Here is a 22,077-nt window from a genome sequence, read left to right on the forward strand (position 1 = left end):
TAGAGCCATAACCTCCCCATCGCCCTGTCCTGAGTGTGACAGTGGCGGCGCCCCAACCCCCTGATCGGCCCTGCTCTGTGGGTGATAGAGTGTGGTGCCCCAACCCCCCTCCACGGGCCTTGCTCTGTGTGTGACAGGGTAGAGCCATAACCTCGCCATTGGCCCTGCCCTGAGTGTGACAGGGTGCAGCGCCCCAACCCCCTGATCAGCCCTGCTCTGTGAGTGACAGGGGGCAGCGCCCCAACCCCCTGATCGGCCCTGCTCTGTGTGTGACGGGGTGGCGCCGCAACCTCCCCATGGACCCTGCCTTGAGTGTGACAGGGGGCGGTGCCCCAACCCCCCAATCGGCTGTACCCTGAGCGTGACTGAGGGTGGCATCGCAACCTCCCGATCCGCCCTGCTCTGTGCATGACAGGGGTCGGCGCCCCAACTCCCCAATCAGCCCTGCTCTGAGCCTGACCAGGGGCTTCACCTAGGGATTGGGTGTGCCCTCTGCCACCCCGGAGCAGGCCTAAGCCAGCAGGTCGTTATCTCCCGAGGAGTCCCAGACTGCGAGAGGGCACAGGCCGGGCTGGGGGACCCCCTCCCCCCCCGAGTGCACAAATTTTTGTGCACCGGGCCTCTAGACTAATCTAAGAAAAGAGAAACATGCAAATTTACCATACCTTCACTATGCCCCCCAAGCCACACCCATCAGCCTATCAGAGTGACTATATGCAAATAAACCAACCAAGATGGCGGCTAGCAGCCATGGAGCTGGTGCAAGCGGGAGGCTTGGTTGCCCCGGTGATGGAGGAAGCCAAGCTTTCCGCCTGCCCTGGCTGGCTGTGGCCTCTGCTAAAGGCAACAAAGTTTCAACTATAGAAGATAAATAAATCCCAGATACCTGCTTCTAGCCAGCCTCCACTGGGAGCTTGGGTGGCTGGGGGCTGTGGCCAGCCTGCAAACTGCCATCAGCCCCTCACCCAGGCTGGCCAGGCACCCCAGGGGACCCCCCCCCGAAGGGGCTGTGGCCAGCCTGCAAACAGCCATCAGCTCCTCACCCAGACTGGCCAGGCACCCCAGTGGGGACCCCCACCCTGAAGGGGCTGTGGCCAGCCTGAAAACAGCCATCAGCCCCTCACCCAGGCTGGCCACACCCTCAAGGGGTGAGGGTCCTTGCTGGGGGGCTTGACCAGCCTGCAAACAGCTATCAGCCTCTCACCCAGGCTGGCCAGGCACCCCAGCATGGACCCCCACACTGAAGGGTCTGTGGCCAACCTGAAAACGGCCCTCAGCCCCTCACCCAGGCTGGCCAGGCACTCCAGCAGGGACCCCCACCCTGAAGGGGGTGTAGCCAGTCTGAAAATCGCCCTCAAGCCCCTCACCCAGGCTCACCCAGGCTGGCCAGCGGGACCCCCACCCTGATCCGGGACACCCTTCAGGGCAAACCAGCCAGCCCCCACCCATGCACCAGGCATATAATAAAAGGGTAATATGCAAATTGACCCTAACAGCAGAACGACTGGGAATGACTGGTCACTATGATACACACTGACCACCAGGGGGCAGACACTCAATGCAGGAGCTGCCCCCTGGTGTTCAGTGCACTCCCACAGGGGGAGCTCTGCTCAGTCACAAGTCAGGCTGACGGCTGCCAGCACAGAAATGATGGTGGGAGCCTCTCCTGCCTCCTCAGCAGTGCTAAGGATGTCCGACTGCAGCTTAGGCCTGGTTCCCGCTGGCAAGTGGACATCCCCCAAGGGCTCCTGGGCTGCCAGAGGGATGTCTGACTGCCAGCTAAGGCCCGATCCCCTGGGGAGCGGGCCTAAGCCAGCAGGTGGACATCCCCCAAGGGGTCCCAGACTGCAAGAGGGCACAGGCCGGGCTAAGGGACGCCCCCGAGTGCACAAATTTTTGTGCACTGGGCCTCTAGTGTTAAATAAGTCTGCATCTATGAGATGCTTGCATTCTGTTGAAATGTGAAAATGTTTGATCTTAAGAAATATTTACTTTTAGAATTCACTTAGGGATATCAAAGATTATTTTAAGTATCATGTTGAACACAATGTATTTTTTTTTACTTGGTAAATGTCTAATAAGTATTAACTATCTTCTTGTATTTATTCTGGGAAAAATATTTATAAAATTTAAGGGACCCCAAAGTTTATTTTGTCTTTGTTTTCTTAATTTTTTTTCCTAACATATCGCATTTCTTTATGTTTTCCTGGTATATCACATTTCCCCATGGCTATCATAAAATTTCTTTATGTTTAGGCTGTAGACTCTTGTGCACACATGTGTGCACCTGCACACACACAATTTTGCTTTAGCTGTTTAATCTAAGTTTATGAGTTTTCCTAGTTAGCATTTCCTTAAAGCTGTGGTTGAGGAAAACTACTGGTGTACTGTTTGGAAATGAGAATAGAATGGTGTGAATAGGATAATGGATACAGAGAGTAAGACATACACCAAAATATTTTCTACATATCAGTTTCATTGAATGTAAGTTTTAGAAAGAATAGAAACATTTTCTTTTTCGAAGTTGACTGAATATGTTTCTCAAGGGCATATAGGAAGAACAACTATGTTATTTATTACTTTCTGAGAGAATCCTGCAATACTGAATATTTTTCACAAGCTCCATGTAAGAAATGTTAGATTTTAGGTTATTTCCAAATTAGCAATTGATTTAAAAATTTTCAGTACTAATGTATTTTGTACTAGCTTCTAACATGAGCAAATATTTAATACTTCTATTGATAATGTTTTACTCATGTAAATAATTTATTCTTGGTTGACCAGGATAAATAACTTTTGTGACCAGAGTATGGGCCTTGATGTGAAACATAAGCAGTATGAATTTGATGGTTTTTGTAACACAATTTATTTTTAATGGAGATAGTATTATAAGATGTCCCATTAATACAATAATGTAATCCTATATAATAAAACTTTAATATGCAAATCGACCAAACGGCAGAAGGACCAGCGGAACAACCAGTTGCTATGACGCACACAGACCACCAGGGGGCAGACGCTCAATGCAGGAGCTGCCCCTGGTCTGGGGCAGCTCCTGCAGCGTCTGCCTTCCCCCCTCCCCCTGAAGAGGGAGGCGACTGGTGGCAGTGATGGGGGGAGGAGGACAGGGCCGGCCACAGCAGCGATGGCGGTGGGAGGGTGGGTGGAGCGGCGCCAGGCCACCAGCCAAGGCAGGTGCCAGTGGGGCCTGCTGGTTGCCCCACAGATGCGCCTGATCGCCAGCCAGGCCTAGGGCCCCTACCGTATATATTGGGAACAGTCTCTTAGATTTAAAAATTAAAACCTGGCAAAGCTACTCTAACACTGAAAAAACAAGATGATGCAGCGATGACATGCTTGGACTCTGGTTTGCAGATTCTGACACTTTATAACTGTGTGACAAAGCCAATTAACTTCTCTCTCTCTGCTTCAGTTTTTCCACCCGTAAGATGGGGAAAATGGTACTACTGCCTCAGAAGGATGTTATGTACTACTTTTTATAATCAGGGCAAAAAAACGTGGCTCCCCATACAACAGCAAGATGCCTTTCACCTGTATGAAAAAAAAGTATGGTCACTGGTGCATGCAGCGTCCTGGATTGTGAGAGGGATGTCCGACTACTGGTTAAGGCCTGACATCCCCTGAAGGGTCCCAGATTGCCAAAGGACGCAGGCCAGGCTGAGGGACACCACTCCGCCCACCTCCTGGGGAAGAATTTCGTGCACCGGGCCTCTGGTTTCAGAGAATAAAATCAGTATAACATTAAATGTGCTCACTATACAGTGTTCCAATTATAGAATCATTAAAATACAATTGAAATATTTTAAAGACCTCAGAGTTGAGGTTTGGGGTAGAGATGTGTTTGGTAAATTCCAGAGTGCTAAATGGAGCCATTTGATGCTATTAAAGAGGGTAGATTCTTAATTATGGGGTTCTAAGTGATCATGCATTTATATGTCATATATACACACATACATACATAGTGAAGAGGGTAATATCATTTTTGAGGTATTTGACTGGGACCTGTGATGTAGTGGAAAGAAACAGGGAATGGAGGGATAGGATGTTATGCTGAGGGTATTTTTCCAGCCTCAATACTGCTCCCTTCACTTTATATAGGTTACCTGCCATTCATCCTCGGTAATATGGGGAAGGCGGAGAAAATAATTAGCCTTTCAAACTTTTTTTCACATTAGCTGGTGTAAAGCATGGCAGTCTTAACCTAGCTAGTGGCACACAGTTGGGGGAGGGAAGTGGCTATTCAAATAACCAAGTGAGGTGAATATATTCGCATATTGAAGTGCCCCTGAATTCATGGAATTAGAATCTTGATGGAGAGATGGATACTTGGATAGAGATTCTCAGATAATTCTTTTAACTCCTTCACTACCAATCCCTTTGCCAAACCTGACTCACCTTCTGGACAATTAGCAGTCCCCGAATTCTGTTCTTGTACCTTCTGAGGGTTATCATTGTTCAGCCAAGTTATTCTTGTTCCCTCTTTTGCGCACCTTAGTTTTTTTTTTATAATTTTGCAGATAGTTTAAAAGAGTTTAAATAAAGTATTGTTCTTTCATATACGGGTGTGTGTTTTATCTCTGTTCACTATAATGTCCTCTTTTGTCAGCAAATGTGCCGTCACTACCCCGCCTCCCTTCATGCTTCCCCAGCTCCTCATCAGCTTTAGCAACAAATCAGGCACTTGAGCAATACTCTAGCAGCTGGAGGCTTTGGAGTGAAGGCTCAAGGATTTTTCTCAAGGGGAAAATATTGTAAGATTTAGAGGGTTGTTTATACTTTTTGCACTTGATTTATTGAACTCTATTTTTCAACCTAAGGTTATCTTTTTAAATGAATGATATCATTATTAAAGCTTAAAAAGAAGAGTATTTCACTAATAATTTTCTAAAAATTGGCTTTTGATAAACTACATATACTCAATTATCAGCCAAGCTTCCATATTCTCTTCTCTATCCTCAGCACAAGTATTTAAATGCAGAACAGGTACGTAATAATAACAAAGTTCAGTGTTTCACCCTAATACTCAGCCACACTTTTCTTTCTATAAAATAGCCTAATTTTAAAATCAGTTAATTGAATTCAATCTTTCAAATACATTACTTAAAAAATGTCATCAAACCTTCTCCCAACTACCCCCCACCCTACACAAGTTTTAAAAACATGCATATGACATTGATAAACACAGCAAAAGGGTGATGGCCAAAGGTCCTACTTAGTCATAGAAGGAATCAATATTTACTGTTATATAAATGAATTGTATTGAAAACAGCATTTTCTTTCCCGAATCAAACTTCAGCGCTAGGTGGAGTTATCTTCCGTACTTTCTGTTCGCCCCAAAGTGACTGCAGAGCAGCAGGGTGTCCCAGGAGATGTCCGCTGTGCCCTCACATTGCTGCAGCTCTCTGTGCCTCTGCCCCTTCAGCTCTGTCATGAACCCTGCCTCTCAGCCTTGCACTACCTCTTGATTACCTCACCTTTTGGTCTGCCTTAATGTTTTTTGTAGTTTCAAATTATACCCAGATTTCATACCATTTTAGTTTTCTGTTTATCCATATTTTGATGGTCTGAAGCAAGGTTAATCAAAAGAAACATTTATTTGCAATTTGTACATATCGACTTCAACATACAAGGGGAGGTCTCCTAGCCTTTAACTCCTACACATCAGTATAGTCATAATATATGCGGACTTCTGATCTTCTGACACTTTGCAGTGACCTGATGCTTTCGCTCCTGGTTCTGATATTTGATTTCTTGAATAACCTTCTTGAAAATGACCTACACATGAAAAAGTAAATTATTGGGTCCAGGCACACATTGCACGCAGACAAGAAAAGTGTCAGTTCTCTGCAGTAATACAGGATTTTATGTGCATATTCATCTAAATGTCTGTCTAAGTCACTAAAAGTAAAAGGAATTCTGCACAAGTGATATGGTAGAAAACAGGTGAAAAACACAGCCACCACCACCCTAATGCTTTGGTTATGTTTCCGCTTCCGGCTTGACTGGCTGATGAACTGCCTGCTGGACTTGTGGATGTACCGGGATATGGCTATGTAACACCCAATCAGGATCACCAGCACAGCCACAAACAAGCAGCTTTTGAGGTAAATGACTACATTGTGCCATCGGACTCCCAAGGGACTCTTAAGTTTCATGCATTCATGAATATTTTCTTTAGTTGGTTGAACATCTGTTAGGATGATGTTTGGCAAGGCCAAAATAGCCATGATCACCCAAACACAAATGGATAAAACCTTCGTAAAGGTTATGCTGTACATGCGAGAGTCCCCGAATGGCTTTACCACCTTCAGATAGCGATCAATGCTGATCAGCCCAAGAAACACGATGGAAGTATACATGTTTGCATAATATAAAACTGAGGTGTATCTGCAGAGGATGGCCTTGAAGTACCACGGTCCCAATCCTATATCATGGACTATTCGAAATGGAAATGTCAGCGTCATTATGAGGTCAGCAACTACTATGTTTTTGAGATAAAATATGAAGCTGGTTTTATTCCTAATGTGGAAGAAGATCCACACTGCTAGACCATTCAGCAAGAGGCTTGCCACGAATACAACGAGGTAAAGCACAGGCATGATGATGGTGTCGAACTCGTTGTTAAGGGTGGTATTCCTTCCGAGGCCATCGCTGGCATTACTTGGAACGTGGCTCCCTTGGCTGAGCAGCTCGGTATCTGCGGGAGAAGCGGATATGTCACTGTAGTGCTGCACAGCATGCTCACAGCTGCCTGGCCTCCCTCACAGCAGACCGCTGCCATTTGGGGAGACTTTGAAAATGTCTAGTGATGTAAAGTGTCAGTTTAGTGAATTGTTGATATTTTGAGTGGCTAAAGAATTATTGGCCTCATCCCTAAATCCGCCCCCCGCCCCATTGTTCCATAAGTAAAATGTGATATTTCTGGTTCTCTGTGCTGTTTGAAAATGAAAATAAATAATATTAATGAAAATGACCATGAATTTTAAATCAGTGTTTGGTATCATTACAAATAGATTCAACACAATCTGAGGGGAGAAAATTGAAATTTCATATAATAAGGAAATAAAATAGCTAGCACATGGTTTTTCTTTTAATGTGGTCTTTGGCATGATCTGAACTATCATTTCCTCTTTATCATTTTTAAGTTTTGTGGGTTTTTAAATAAGTTTGACTTTATAAAAATTTTTATTTACTAATTTTAGATGGAGAGAGATGGGCGGGGGAGGGGGAGAGAGAGAGAGAGACAGTGATTTTGTCGCTGCACCCATTCATGCATTCATTGTGTGCCTCCTGCATGTGTCCTAGCTGGGGATCAGGATGATGCTTCACCCACCTGAGCTACCTGATCAGGGCCAGTTTTGAGTTGTTTAATTGTCAAGAGAAAAAGTAAAGCTAGTGGGTCATTTTGATTTTTTTGCTAATGACTTTTTTATAGTACTTAAGCTTTAGGGACTGTTTTTAGGAATAGAAGCAATTGTTTTTAATGTTTTAGTTTAATATCAAGGAGAATAACTGTTAGAAATAGGTGTAGGCCAAACTGATGATTGCCAGATGGGAGGAAGGTTGGCAGGTGGGAGGGCAAGTGAAGGGATTGTTTGTATTGCTCAGTGGTTAGAGTGTCAGCCTGTGCATGGGAGGATCTCGGGGTAGATTCTAGATTAAGGGCAGGTACCTGGGTTTGCAGGCTTGATCCCTGACCCCTATCCAGGTGCGTGTGGGAGGCAACCAATCAGTGTGTCTCATATCGATGTTTCTCTCTATCTCTCCCCTCCTCCCTTGCACTTTCTTAAAAAAAAGGAAGAAGTAGTCACAGAGATGTAAAGTACAGCATAGAGAATATAGCAAATAATATTGTACTACTAGACTTATTGGGGGGGTCACTTTATAAGTTGTATAAATGTCTAACCACTATGCTGTACACCTGAAACTATAATAACATTGAATGTCAACAATAATTGAAAAATTAAAAAATGGTTAAAGGCTGGTACCTATATTTATTTATAAGATTTTACGTATTGCACTTCGATGAAATCTTTAAACCTTTTACTTTTGGGGGGTTTTTAGTTTTCAGTTCATGTGTGAAAAACCCATACTGTACCATCTGTCACATAATCACTGAAATGGTTTATGAGCATTAGATTTATGTGACAGCAACGAAAGGAGCCTCTGGGATCTCCTACTACAAAGCGTTTAATTGATGAGCAGCTCTGGCTCAGCACTCTGACCCCACCACGTGTTCTTGCTGATGCCACACTTCCCATGGACTGCCACCACCCCTTGCTGAGCACAGCGAGGGTATGAGGGCAAGCCTGTTCCTGGGACAGGAGGAGCTTCTGACAGTGAGTGGCTGGAGGACTCCGTCCGTCTGGTGAAAACCTTCTCCCACTGCACTGCCGTCTGAGTGCCCCTGCTCCCTGGGGCAGGCGTGCACACAGCCTGCCGTCCCTGCGGCATTTCTCCCAGTAAGACTCTTGGCCATTCGGTCCCACTGTGTCACCTACTCTTTGTGAAAACCTTAACTAATACAATTTTATTTTATTAAATTTTATTTTTTGGTTAGTCCTCACCTGAGGATATTTTTTCCATTGAATTTTAGAGAGAGTGGAAGCGGGGGGGAGAGGGAGAAACATCCATGTGAGAGAGAGACAGCAATTGGTTGCCCCCGCACGCCCCATCATGACCAAGACCGGGGATCGAGCCTGTAACTGAGATATGAGCCCTTGACTGCAATCAAACTGTTCAGTCCACGGGCTGACGCTGTCTCCACTGCGCCAAACTGGCTAGGGCCTGAACTAACACAATTTTAAAATGAACTTTTTAGATGTAAAGTTACAAGGAAGGTCATTTCTGCATTTTTACTTGTCACTAATTTATAATGTTTACCGGTTGTGTTTTGGAGTGGTTTTGTGCTAGAGGTAACTGCATGAACTTGGCCCGCATTTCCCTACATGAGAGGCACTGTAGTATATATGTTGTTGTTGGTTCCCTTCTTTGAAGAAGTGAAACAGGGAAGGTCTAATGATTATAATCCAAAAACAGGTTCTTAAATTGCTGCCTGAAATTTAAGTGTAGGCTCTTCGTGAGTATTCTTGCCCTCTTTCTAATTCGTTCCCTTTTATTCCTTGCCACAAGTGTTTGTAAAAACTGGTTTTCCTGGCTTAAATATCTTTACACAGGCTCGTAATTTATACCTGGACTAGCCTGTGATGACAGTACCCATAAGCTTTATGAGTGCAAATGCCTGATTCAGCTGCCATCTGGGTTCCAGTTGCCAGTTTCAGATATTGCCTTGAACAGGTCATTGAAACCTGTTTGACATAATGAAGCGTGCAGTCTTGGCGGCTTATGCACCCCAAGATCCACATCAGCGTCGATGCCTTAGGAGCTCCTTAAGAGGTGCAGTTTCACCTGGGTTAAGATATCTGCTTGAATTAATTTCCCCAGTTAAACTATTAGCAGTCACTTTTGTCTAACCCAGACTAGATCCCTAGGAAAGTGGAGCGGGGATAGGTGGTACAGCTGAGGGATGCAGCCTGAAAAGGGGCCACTACATCATCTCCTGAAAGGGTAGCTATGCTTGAAACAATTATTGATGAGTGGTTTTCAAAGCCATTGTAGATCCTAATCGGACGGTACACTAACTGTAGCTTACTAGGCATGGCCCAGCTCAGCCCCCAGTGTTTGCGCATTGGGTCCATTCTGCATGTCCAGTGTGGAACGGAAGGACCCGTGCCTCCCTGGTTGGTCAGGGACTGTGTGCATATTCAGTTTATCATCGTAGCATTTCAAAGTTTTGATTGTATACACAAGCACCCATATTAAGTGATAATTTACTAATCAATCACGGTGATTATTAAATACAGAGTCTAAAATCAGAATGGTAGAAACAACCCTTCTCTGTACTCTGCCCTGTACATGCAAAGTCCTGCACGAATGACCTGGCTGCGCAGTGGTACTGAACTGCCTTGTGGCTCTGAGGCAGCCTCCTGTCCAGCTTGTGGGCTGTGTCCCTCACAGCATTTGCTTCCTCAGCTTGTGTTTGGGATCAGGGTTTTGGAATATAGGACTTCTGCAGTCTGTCGGGTGGGCTGGGCTTGGTTATTATTTCATTCACAAATTCCACATTTACAGTGCAGCTTAAATTATTAATGTCTGTTACGGGTCCTTTTATGAAATAACTAGAGGCCCGGTGCATGACATTCATGCACTGGGGGGTGTGGGGATCCCTCAGCCCGACCTGCCACCCTCTCCAATCTGGGAGTTTCTGTCTGTCTTTGCAGTCATGTGAGTGAATTGTCTGAGACCCCAACTCAGTTTGGTTTGTTGCTCACAGAATAATGGAGGCATTTTTTTTTTTCTTTGCTTCATTGGTGGAGATTTCCTGGAAGTTTTAGGATAACTTCCCTTTAATCCTTTAATTTTTCCTAGACACTCTGATTTTACTTATGTCTCTCACCTTTGCTTTCCCTCCATCCCCCACCGCAACAGTAACTTGCTCCAGGCTCACTTTGCTCTAGCAGCGGTTCTCAACCTGTGGGTTGTGACCCCTGAAAATACATCCTGCATATCAGATATTTACATTACGATTCATAACAGTAGCAAAATTATAGTTATGAAGTAGCAACGAAAATAATTTTATTGTTGGGGGTTCTGAGAACCACCATAGTGGTTCTCAACCTTCCTAATGCCGCGACCCTTTAATACAGTTCCTCATGTTGTGGTGATCCCCAACCATAAAATTATTTTCATTGCTACTTCATAACTGTAATTTTGCTACTGTTATGAATTGTAATGTAAATATCTGATATGCAGGTTGTATTTTCATTGTTACAAATTGAACATAATTAAAGCATAGTGATTAATCACAAAAACAATATGTAATTATATATGTGTTTTCCGATGGTCTTAGGCGACCCCTGTGAAAGGGTCGTTCGACCCCCAAAGGGGTCATGACCCACAGGTTGAGAACCGCTGGTCTATGAGATCCGTCTGCCACCAGAACTATGATTCCCAGCATTCCTGGTGCTCCCCACGCTCTGGGCTTCCACTTCCAGTCCTGGGGCTGCCACCAGAACTACTATTCCCAGAATTCCTGGTGCTCCCCGCGCTCTTGGTTTTCCCTTCCTGCTCTGTCTCCGTCCCATGGCCTCCCATTCTGCCAAGTCCTCAAAGCCGCCAGCTCTCCCTCTCTGCTCTCTGTCTGGCAGCTTGGGGAGCCAAGTTCCGCAAGCCACTCCACTCTCCGCCGGCTCTCCCGCTCTGCTCTCCACCCGGTGGCTGTGTATGCAAATTAACCCACCATCTTTGTCGGGTTAATTTGCATACTCCTGATTGGCTGGTGAGTGTAGTAGAGGGATGGTCAATTTACATGTTTCTCTTTTATTATATAGGATATGCTAATAGAAAGAAAAAACTGGTTCCTAAGGAGCAAGAAAAGTCATGTGTGGGCTGCTCTCGAAAGCTTTAAACTTAATAGAGAGTTTTGTCTCAATTTTGTTTTAGAACTAAATCTGTGTCATGATTTTTTTCTGCCAGCTGTACTACCATCATTTCTCCCTTCTGTGTGGGGCCCCAGGCTCCCAGGCTTGTGTGTGTGCTCAGAGGCGTGTCCCTGCACTGCTCCTGCTCTGGAGCAAAGGCGTGGAAAGGAGTGGCTGTCTCACCCAGCCAGTATTACCCCACCTACTTCACTGTCCATAAAGAATGCGGCCAGATAAGGGAACATTTTTAATGTCAGGTACCTTGAGGATTCAATTAAGAGGAACTAGAAGCCAGTTTTACAGTGAAGGCTATTTTCTCACATGCTTCTTGTTTACTAGGATGTCATTTTCTGTATTACTTAGTGTAGACTTTGATGCAGAGTGATAGTTGAGGGTAAACATTTCTTTGTTATTTTCTCCCCTGCTCCCCTCCTCCATCTCCTTTTACATTAAATTAACAATGACTTAGGCACTGGAGTTCCACAGTAAATTAGCTTTTGTGCCAGTTTATGTGAGTGGTATTGAGGTATGTGTGTTGGGGTGTGAACTGTGGCTGCCTGTGTTTGTGTGAAAGGGGGTCTGTGTGTATCTGTGTGTGCTGGAGGAAGGCATAGGATTTGCTGCAAGATAGAGCATTAACTGCATGCAGCGACTCTATCAGATGGTGCAGGTGAAGGGAATTTTCATCATTGAAGAAAGTCCTACTTGGCAATGCTGGTTTAGTCACTTCCTGACTGTAAAATGGCATAGAGATTAATTTCGCTGGACCATCTGAAAGTTCAATAGTCTGCAAACACGTTGTGCACAGTATCTAGTACCTAGGTGTTCGCTCTCTAACTCAGGCACTCATTACAATCTGTCCCATTAGCGGCAGTCGCATGAGGAATGATAGAAAGAGTGGTGAGGAATCGTGGTCCTTTTCTTTTGCTGAAGCTATATTATTGCTCATTGGGGCATGTCAGTCTTGGCACAGAATGTGAAAGCATCAACAATATGTCACTGCTGCTCTCCTGTCAGGTGGGAATGAAATACTAAAGTCATGCAAATTATAGGGTGTTACTACCATGGCACAACTGCCCTTGCAAGATCGTTTTCTAAATAGTTACCCGTACAATGGTAGATGTTGCCTTTGGCCTCCTGGGTAACCTCAGTGAACCTTGGTTTAGACTTATTACCTCTGCAAAGTAATATGTACTTTAGTTGAAGTATAAAAATCTTCCCCAGATGTTATTAATTTAATCTTTCTTGTCCTTTTCAATGGTCTCTAGGTGAAACACAGGTTAAAGTGAAGGGCTAGCTAGTTACGTGTTCCTCAGTATGCCATCCTGTCTGGGTGCTGCTTTATACTTGATGAAGGTCAAGGCTAAATGCTGGCTTATGCTGTTAGTTGGTTCAGTGGCCTATAAAACCCCCAAATTGCCACAGAGTATGAATAACAGTTATCGATCAAGTACTTTGTAGTTTTCCCTATGGCTTACCTGGTAATTTTGTAAATGTCAGGTTGAACCCCATTCTTTAGTTAGGATGGACTGTCAGCAAAAATATGTGTCAGGAAATACTGGGGGATGGTTGAGGCAAGGGTTCTGCATAGGTTATTCCTGGTTTAATTTCTGGCAAAAGAAAATGAAACAGTTGGGAAGGAATTCAAATACACAATATTTTGATCTATACAGTTCAAATCATATATATGTGATTCAGAAAAGGTATATATACTCTTTGGACATGAACACTTTGCCACACAAGAGTTGTCTATTTTTGTGTCCTCTCTCAGCCCGCCATGAAGCATGGACCACTTATTTGTATGTGTCCTTTCCATTTGAATGCCTCTGTGCCATGGGAAAGTTCCTCATGGTCTCTTTGCCTCCGTGTCTCCTATCTGAAATGGCACTGTTAGTGATCACGTGGTAGGACTGCAGTAAGGATTATGTGAGACACTCAGAACCCGGGCCAAGAGTGCACTCAGGACATGTTAATTAGTGTCTCCCCTTTCTTGCCTGCACCTCATGCTCCCCCTCTGACCTGAGCACATATATTTAAGTGCATATATGATGGGACTTTGTGCAATTGGAGATTTTTAAAAAATACTTTAAAAATCTAACACTGATATATGCAGGAGTGTTCTATAAGCTTAAATGCATGCAGCATCCTGTTCTTATAATTTCTGGGGTTCTAGTCCTGGCTTTACCTTAACCAGCTGTGTGACATCCATCAAGTCACCTAACATTCCTGGAATCGGACTTTCTGGAATCTGCAAAGCTTTAGAAAATCCCTGTCAGAATTCAAATTTATGTGAGCTTCTGTGTTTTCCTCAAACACAGATTCCCATTAAGAATTTATTTATTTATTTGTTAATCCTCACCCAAGGTTATTTTTCTGTTGAGTTTTAGAGAGAGTGGAAAGGACGGGGAGAGACATAGAGAGAGAAACATCGATGTGAGAGAGACACATCAGTTGGTTGCCTCCTGCATGTACCCCTACCACGGCCTGGACCAGGGCCAGGGATCGAGCCTGCAACTGAGGTATGTGACCTTAACCAGATTCAAACCCCTGATCCTTCAGTTCGAGTCAAACCGGCTAGGGCAAGAATTTTTTTTTTTTAAATATATTTTATTGATTTTTTACAGAGAGGAAGGGAGAGAGATAGAGAGTTAGAAACATCTATGAGAGAGAAACATCGATCAGCTGCCTCCTGCACACCCCCTACTGGGGATGTTCCCGCAACCCAGGTACATGCCCTTGACCGGAATCGAACCTGGGACCTTTCAGTCCGCAGGCCGACGCTCTATCCACTGAGCCAAACCGGTTTCGGCCTAGGGCAAGAATTTAATATCATTCGAATGTTTGTCTTATAAGTTCTTGTATTTCTTCATGAGAACTATATTTGATCCAAACTCAAACTTTGAATTTGGGCAAATAGCATTTGAATGACTGGACTGTGATTTTGGCTGAATACCTAACTTTTCCAAGCCTTGGATTCCTCACAACATTTTTACAAAGATCTGATGCTGAATACTCTAAAACACTACAATACCCCACTTCTCCTGCAGCAGCCTTATTTATTCCCTGATTTCTGGCTTCCCTCAGATATTGATCAAAGAGAGAAGTCCTGGGAACTGTTTTGGAAGTGTCCTCCTATAGCGAAATGTGCTTTTGGAAGGATTTACTTTTAGGGGAAGTCACACTGTTCCTCTGAAATAAAACCACGTGAGACTTCCACGTTCCCCTCTCTGAGGTTGCTCATATACCACACAGCTGCAAAGGGACCCACGTAAGCTCATCCCTTGCAAGTGCAAAGCAATCTCTGGCTTGTGTGAGCAGTTACGTTTGCTGAGTCAGCTGGGAAAGAGCACTTTGAGGCGAAAGTTTATTTCAGAATTGGGAGCAAGTGGGGAGACACTTATTTTTTCCCTGTTACTTTGTCTTTCTCTTCTTCTGTTTCCTAGAATCACATGAAATTTGGTGCTAGACTTTGGATTTGGTAGTAAATGGAAAAAATTGTTTCCAAGTTTTCAATGACCTCCCCAAATGCCCCAAATTATTTATTTTGAGAGTTTAGATATCCTATCTGTGCCTCACCTTAAATGGCTATAATATGTGGTACATAGCGGGTACTCAGAAGGTATCTTTTGGTTAATGGAACATAGATAATGATTAGGGTTTTTAGAATCCCTCTGGTTTAGGTGCCAGAGTTCCACTATTTTTTTTTTTTAATAAGGAAAGGAGATGAAATCCTATTTTCTTTTTATTTATTAAAGCTTAGTGGGGGGAAGGGGAGGATGGAGGCAATTAATTTTCTAAACTTTTTCATCATAGTCCTTGGGTTTCAGATGAGATTGGGCGCATTCAGGGTGGTATGCTACAGACATGGTCCTTGGATTTCAGTAAATTTTTTTCTTGAGTTCAGCTTCTCATGGAAAGATTCAAGGTGTTTACTGACAAACACAGCTTTAGTTTTATGTTTCTCTGTTCCTGAGTTATGTGGTTTTCCTCCTCTTGGCTTGACTTATACTTGACAGCAAGGATTCCAGTATGGCATGTGCCCACTAGAAGAGAAGGGTGCCCGGAAGTGGGTGAGCCACAAGCAGCAGTAAGAGAGATAAAAGACTGTTAACAGTACAGAGGACATGGAAAAGAGACAGGGAGAAAATATTTGTATATCACATTTCTGATCTTCAGAATATGCATACAAAGAACTTTCACAACATCCTAATAAGAAAACAACCCAATTTTTAAAATGGTCTAAGATTTATATAGACATTTCATCAAAAAACACATGAAAAGATGGTCAACATCATTAATCATTAGGGAAATTCAAATAAAAACCACAATGAGATACTATTTTACACCTACTGGAAATGGCTATAAATTAGATAATAACAAGTTTTGCCATGGATATGGAGAAACAGGAACCTCATAAATCGCTGGTGGAAATTTAAAATGATATGGCCACTCTACAGTTTGGTATTTTCTTAAAAAGTTAAACCTTGCCCAGATGGTGTGGCTCAGTGGATGAACCAGGAGGTCATGGTTCGATTTCTGGTCAGGGCACATGTCTGGGTTGTGGGCTTAATCCCCAGTAGGGGACATGCAGGAGGCAGTCAATCAATGATTCTCTCTCATAATTTATGTTTCTATATCTTTCTCTCCCTTCCTCTCTCTGAAATTAATAAAAGCATTTTTTTTAAAGTTAAACCTTAATTTGTCATATGACCAAGCAATTTCACTCATATGTACCTACCCAACAGAAAGGAAAATATATGTCTATGAAAAGACTCGTTTACAAATGTTTACAGTAGTATTACTTGTAATAACTAAAAGTGGAATTAACTCAAATGTCAATTGATGAATGGATAAACAAAATGCATTCTAGTCATACAGTAGGATACTACTTAGCAATAAAAAGGAATGAAACACCAGCTATAATATGCATGAATCTCAAAAAAATTTTGTAAGGGAAAGAAGCCAGATCAAAAGGTTATATACCATTTAAGTAGAATGTCCAGAAAAAGCAAATTTATAGAGGTACAAAGTAGGTTGGCATTTGTAGGAGCTGCAAATGGTAGCAGAGGTTACTGTAAGGTTTTGAAAGATCTTACTTGGGTGATAGGAACTGAGTTATGGGGTGATGGTTTCACAACTCTATAAATTTACTGAAATCATTGAATCATATACTTAAAATGGGCGGATATTATGGTATGTAAACTATCCTACATAATAAAAGGCTAATATGCAAATCGACCCACTGAACAAACGGACAGCCTGTCGCTATGATGTGTACTGCCACCAGGGGGCAGACGCTTAACACAGGAGCTGCCCCCTGGTGGTCAGTGCACTCACACAGGGGGGCTCAGCCAGAAGCCCTGAGCTGGGCTCACGGCTGGCAAGCACAGTGGAAGTGGCAGGAGCCTCTCCCACCTCTGCAGCAGCACTAAGGATGTCTGACTGACGGCTTAGGTCAGACATCCCCCAAGGGCTCCAGGACTGGGAGAGGGGGCAGCCCAGGCTGAGGGATGCCCTCCCTCCCCACCCCCCACCCCTGCCGAGTGCACATATTTCGTGCACCAGGCCTCTAGTAATTCAATAAAGTTAAAAAGGGAAAAAGTGCACAGAAAAGAAAAGGAATAGAAACAGGCTAGCAATTCACTGCAGTAATGGATGAGTCTCAAGACTAGGGGAAAGCATATTATAAGAACACCCCTGTCCTCTGTTGAAGAGGGAATGAAATGCCAACACTACTTAGCAAAAGTTCCACCTCTTCGAGTAGGAGAGGGTACTCCGTGGTGATATATAGACTCAAGTTTGTCACATTTCCCTGTCACTCAATGCCATCATTGTCTTACTAGCAGTTTACTGAAACTTATCTTTGGCCACACTCAGCATTTCCACACGTTCCTTTCCCATTGGACCTTCAGAAAACTTGCCACAATCCAGGTATCACAGCAGCCATAGGATCTCCGTGATGCCTGCTTCCCCACATCAGGGTACAGTGCTGTATTTCCACAGCTCCCAAATTTATGAGTTTTTTCTTTTAGAATTGGGTCCAAAATCTGGAGATCCTGGGTATAGGTAATGATTTGTACTTTTGGGGATGTTCCAATTTTTTTAATTCATGTTGAAATTATGTGGAAGAATTGAGATTTAATCAGTTCAGACATGATATTTGGATTTTCTGGACTTGAATTTGGTAGCCAGATTTGAGAAATTAGCTGTTTTATTCTCCTACTGGCTTCTGAGAATTTCCTTCTGCCTTCTCCGTCCCCTTTTCTAACTAACTAACTTCCTTGAATGAAATGGTTCCCCAAATTTAGGCCACAGCTCCAGATTATTTTATTTCTGTTTTTCAAGAGTGTTCATGTCTATGTGGATGCTTAGTCAACACCTCTTTTCCATATCTCTCTCTTCCTTTCCCCAAACTTCAGTCCATTGTGTACATTGGCATGGGCTATATGTCTGTGTTCCTCAAATTCAGCAGTTCTAAACTTTAACCATTTTCCCTTTCTTCAATAGAAACCACTTTTCCTTTTCTCCTTGTATGTGAATATTTACTTCATCTCTTGGTTGAAAGAATATAAAAACTATACTCTATTGGGCAGTTTTCTCTTCCTTGCTCCTCATCTAGTTAGTCACTTAAACTAGTCTATTTCTTCTGTTACAATACTTCTCCTTTGCTCTGTTCTCGCCTTCCTACTCCCACAGCCATCTTCCAGAGTGATACCCTCCTAGTCTCATGTGTTGGCCACTGTACTATCCTCCTCTGGTCTTTCTGCTTCTTGCTTCATTCTTTGCAAATCTCTCCTGATTCTTGTTGCTAGATTCTTCTTTCTAAATAACCCATGTAGTACTGCTTTCTTTTGCTCTCTAACCATGAGTTATTATGTTCGAGGGAAATTTTGATTACTAATCAAATATAAGGAGTTATTTTTGTATTGTTGAAGATCATGGGGTGTCGAATGATTAAAAATTGGCAATAAACTTTGAGGAAATCTGCTTGCCCATAATTGATCTTTTAAAACTTGGGGACAATAATACCTACTCTATAGCACTACAATGAGCTTAAATTAGAATATATACTAGTATTTATAAATTAAGTGCTTTATAAGTGTTAGTTTTTGCTTGTCTTGCATTCATTAATCTTTGCCTAAACTCTCTACATTGGCCAAACTGTTGTTGCCTCTTGGGGATATGCTTTGTATTTAGCCACCCTGCTTTTCTTCATATCTTGCTCTTGAATAACCTCTTTTCTTTCCCTCTTTCCCTATCTTAGAAATCTCTGCTCCTCTTTCAACCAACAATAATCCGACCTTTTCCAGAAGGTCATTTACTGAGAGTCCACTCACTTTCTAGGCTCTGGGATTATAAAGACCATGAGGGTTCGTTTCTGTCCTCAAGGAGGTTAGAGTGAAGTTGAGGATCCAGAAGTAAACAGGTCACTAAGTACAGAGTGAGAGATTTGGGGGCTGTGGAAATATAGCAGTGTACCTTGATGTGGGGAAGCAGGGATCATGGAGTTCCCATGGCAGCTGTGATACCTGGATTGTGGCAGTTTTTCTGAAGGTATGATGGGAAAGGAACATGTGGACATGCTAAGTGTGGCCAAAGATAAGATTCAGTAAACTGCTAGTGAGATGTTGATGGCATTGAGTGATGGAGATGTGACAACTTTGAAGCTATTGAGGAATTAGTGGCTGACTAATGTTGGTGAAAAGAGAGTAGGAGTGTTGGTGGCCTCCCAGATGCTTGATGCTAGGGAGAGGAGGAGGAGCACATGAAGGGATTGTTGATTTCAGAACGTCTATGTAGTATCCATGTGGAGATGTCTACTAGATCATTGAAGATACAGGTCTGGAACCTGGGGAAGTGCTCCTGACTGGTGATGTAAATTTAAGGTCAACAGAAGATCCGTGATAGACATCAGTGGTTAGAGAGTTGGGAGGATGTTATGTGATTCTAGAAGAGAATTTAAGAAATGAGAAGTTGTGACCAGCTTTATGCTGCAGGGAAGTGAGGTAACACAGGAAAGTGAAGTGCCTTAGGATGGGATTCAGTAACAAAGAGATCATTGGTCATCTTTGCCAGGGCTGCATGTGTTGTGTTGTGGTGGTGGTGGCGGGAGAGGGAAGCAGGGCCTAAGCAGAGGGCTGATGACTGAGGGTTGAGTAGTACTTGTGAGGTGAGGAGGTAAGGGAGCGATTTCAGTTATTTCTACAAAACATGCTTGTGATAGGAAGGGAAGATAGAGGGTGGGAGGTGGAAAAACAGATATAGGACCTATGGAAGATTTTAATAAGCTTCTCGTTTTAATGCCTTGCATTTAAAATGATGCTTTCCTAGCTTGGCTTTAAATAAAAATCCTTCCCTTATTCCTAGCCAAGCCTGGCAGCAGTGAGGTGGAGCACGGGCCTCCAGTCCCAGCTCTCTGACTGTCCAGTTCGTCATATATGATATGATAATATGTCCATTACGAGACGATTTAAGGTTAAAATGAAAGTATGTACAAAGCAACTGCATACTTCCTCAGGGTAGGGGCTAAGTCTAGTAAGTTCCTGTTGCATATGCTAGGTTCACAATAGAATTTTATTTGGTGATTGATGGGTTGGACACAGGCCGAAATGAGTTCTTGTCACCTTGTTTATGCTGAGACTGTCCTGTGGTTTGTGGCCTCAGCCGCCCTGTGAGGAGCCACTTGACTGACCTTTTTGCTCAAACAGCCAGCCCTTCAAGTTGTCTCTGAGCCTCATCAGCCTGCTGCCTTTTTCTACCATCAGCACCTAAGCTCCAGACTCCCTGTGCGGTTTACTGCCGAGCAGCTGTGCGCCTCTGCATGTCCCAGCACCTGCAGGATGTCGCAATGAGGATTGCTTCAGCAGTAGCAATGGGCTTGGTTCCAGGACCTCATTCATGGGTGGGAAGCCTGTCCTGCCACCTACTGCTCCCCCAGCCGAGGGCTGATGAAACCGCCCAAGAATGTGAAGTCTGCGGTAGGCCCAGGTCTCACAGTCATTCCTGAGGTTAGATGGGATCCGTGCTTACAGAACTTCTGGCTGGTTTTGTATTTGTTTTTTCCCCAGTCACTCATTGATATCATCCTTTGACTATTTTATTAACTGTGTTGCTATGTTGTTGGTTGTAAGGTGATTCTATAAGTGAGGATGGTGGAAAAGGATTAACGTGTTCTCTGTGTTTCCTTTAACTTAGACCTTGAACTTGGTACTTGATGTCTCATGTAATCCTCAGAGCAGTTCTGTGACTTAGGTGTTTTAGGACCCCCATCCCAGGTGGAAAGATCTGAGGTTCACACATTTTAATTAACTTGCCCTGAATCACATAGGGAGTAATGGAGAGAGTCACAATTCATAACAGATCTGATTGAAGCTGAATATGCAGTTCTTTCTTATACTGCCCTGGAGTAAAAATAGCAATTCAGGGGGTTGATCTTGGACACCAGGAAGTAGGAGGGGGGAATATAGGGCAGAGGTGGGATTTGTTTTTCTGTTAGGCTTGCAAAGGAACTGCTGATCTTTTAAACTGGAGATCTAGTTTTGTTTGGGCAGAACAACGTTGAAACATAAGGAAATTTCACATAAGAATTTAGATTTGAATCCTGTCTTAAGAAAGGAGATGTTCAGGCACCGAGCATGCGCAGCACAGTAGTGCCAGCTGCCTCGTGTCCTCGCTCACCAGCCCACAGACGCGCTCCATGAGGTCCTGAGCCTCGTCACTCCCAGCATTACCTGCCTGCCCACCTCCTCTTAATTTTGCAAACCTTGCTTCATTTATCACTTAATCTTGTGTGATGACATTTGACCTATATAGATCATCAGATGTTCTCCTTGTTATAGATACATCTTTCTTCCTCTTCCTCTACCCCCTTCACCAACTTCTGATTTTTCTTGCTTTAGTGACCATCACTTAACACTCTTTACAAATGATTTTTATGGTACCCCTTAGCACCGCCACTCCCCCCTTTCCCCCCCCGCCCACACACACATATAGTGGCAGGAGATCTTGTTTAGGTCATACCTGATAATTAATTGTCATAGTTGAGCGTTTTATTTTTCCATGGCCAGCCCACTGCTGGGGCCTTTAAGTGCAAACCCTACTGGTTGTATTGCTCACTGCTCTTAAGGTTGGGAGAACTGAGCCAGGAAAATTTGGTCAGTGTGTGGAAGAGGGGCTTGAATCCAGGGTGCCCTATGCCCCAAGCTCTGCTGTTCCCCTGAAAGGGCAATGCAAAGACTAGGGCTACTGAACTGTGACCTTGGGCATACAACCTTGCTCCCTCTGCTTCCTGGGTCCCATCTCAGCATGGCTGGGGAGCCACTGTGCTGTGGGGCAAGCTCCCTTCTCAGCAGGAAGAGCCACAGGTGTGCTGGCCAGGCCATAGCAATGCCTTCATGCTCCCTGGCTTCACAATATCTCATTGCCCTTCAAGGTCTGAAAGCTCCATTATCCAGAGATAAATGCCAGTGAAATGCTTGTTCCCTCCATGCAGGGGTCATGGTTTTTGGACTGGTGGTGGTGGTGATAGCCTCGATAGCCTTGTAATTTAATGACCTCTCTTGTTTGTTCTTTACTT

At 43.8% G+C, this 22,077-nt stretch overlaps 2 protein-coding genes across 4 annotated transcripts in view; both read right to left on the reverse strand.

Annotated features, from left to right (window-relative positions):
• P2RY14 (purinergic receptor P2Y14) overlaps nucleotides 1-20,313 on the reverse strand; it is a 90,163-nt gene extending 69,850 nt beyond the window's left edge. For both annotated transcript variants that reach the window (XM_023760195.1, XM_023760194.1), the window contains exon 1: nucleotides 20,194-20,313. The gene's annotated coding sequence lies outside the window, so the exon portion shown is untranslated. The remainder of the gene's footprint in view (nucleotides 1-20,193) is intronic.
• GPR87 (G protein-coupled receptor 87) overlaps nucleotides 5,597-22,077 on the reverse strand; it is a 26,836-nt gene continuing 10,355 nt past the window's right edge. The window contains exons 1-3 of one of the 2 annotated variants that reach the window (XM_023760198.1): nucleotides 20,194-20,331; nucleotides 12,980-13,111; nucleotides 5,597-6,718 (exon numbers count right to left, since the gene is read on the reverse strand). In XM_023760198.1, the coding sequence (XP_023615966.1) occupies nucleotides 5,676-6,718; nucleotides 12,980-13,013 (1,077 nt within the window). In that variant the 5' untranslated portion in view covers nucleotides 13,014-13,111; nucleotides 20,194-20,331 and the 3' untranslated portion in view covers nucleotides 5,597-5,675. Of the gene's footprint in view, nucleotides 6,719-12,979; nucleotides 13,112-20,193; nucleotides 20,332-22,077 lie in introns of those variants that run through there. The other variant, XM_006096315.2, reaches the window with a different exon arrangement.

The sequence above is a fragment of the Myotis lucifugus genome, unplaced genomic scaffold, assembly GCF_000147115.1.
Source record: "Myotis lucifugus unplaced genomic scaffold, Myoluc2.0 scaffold_175, whole genome shotgun sequence".
NCBI classification, from domain to species: Eukaryota; Metazoa; Chordata; class Mammalia; order Chiroptera; family Vespertilionidae; genus Myotis; species Myotis lucifugus.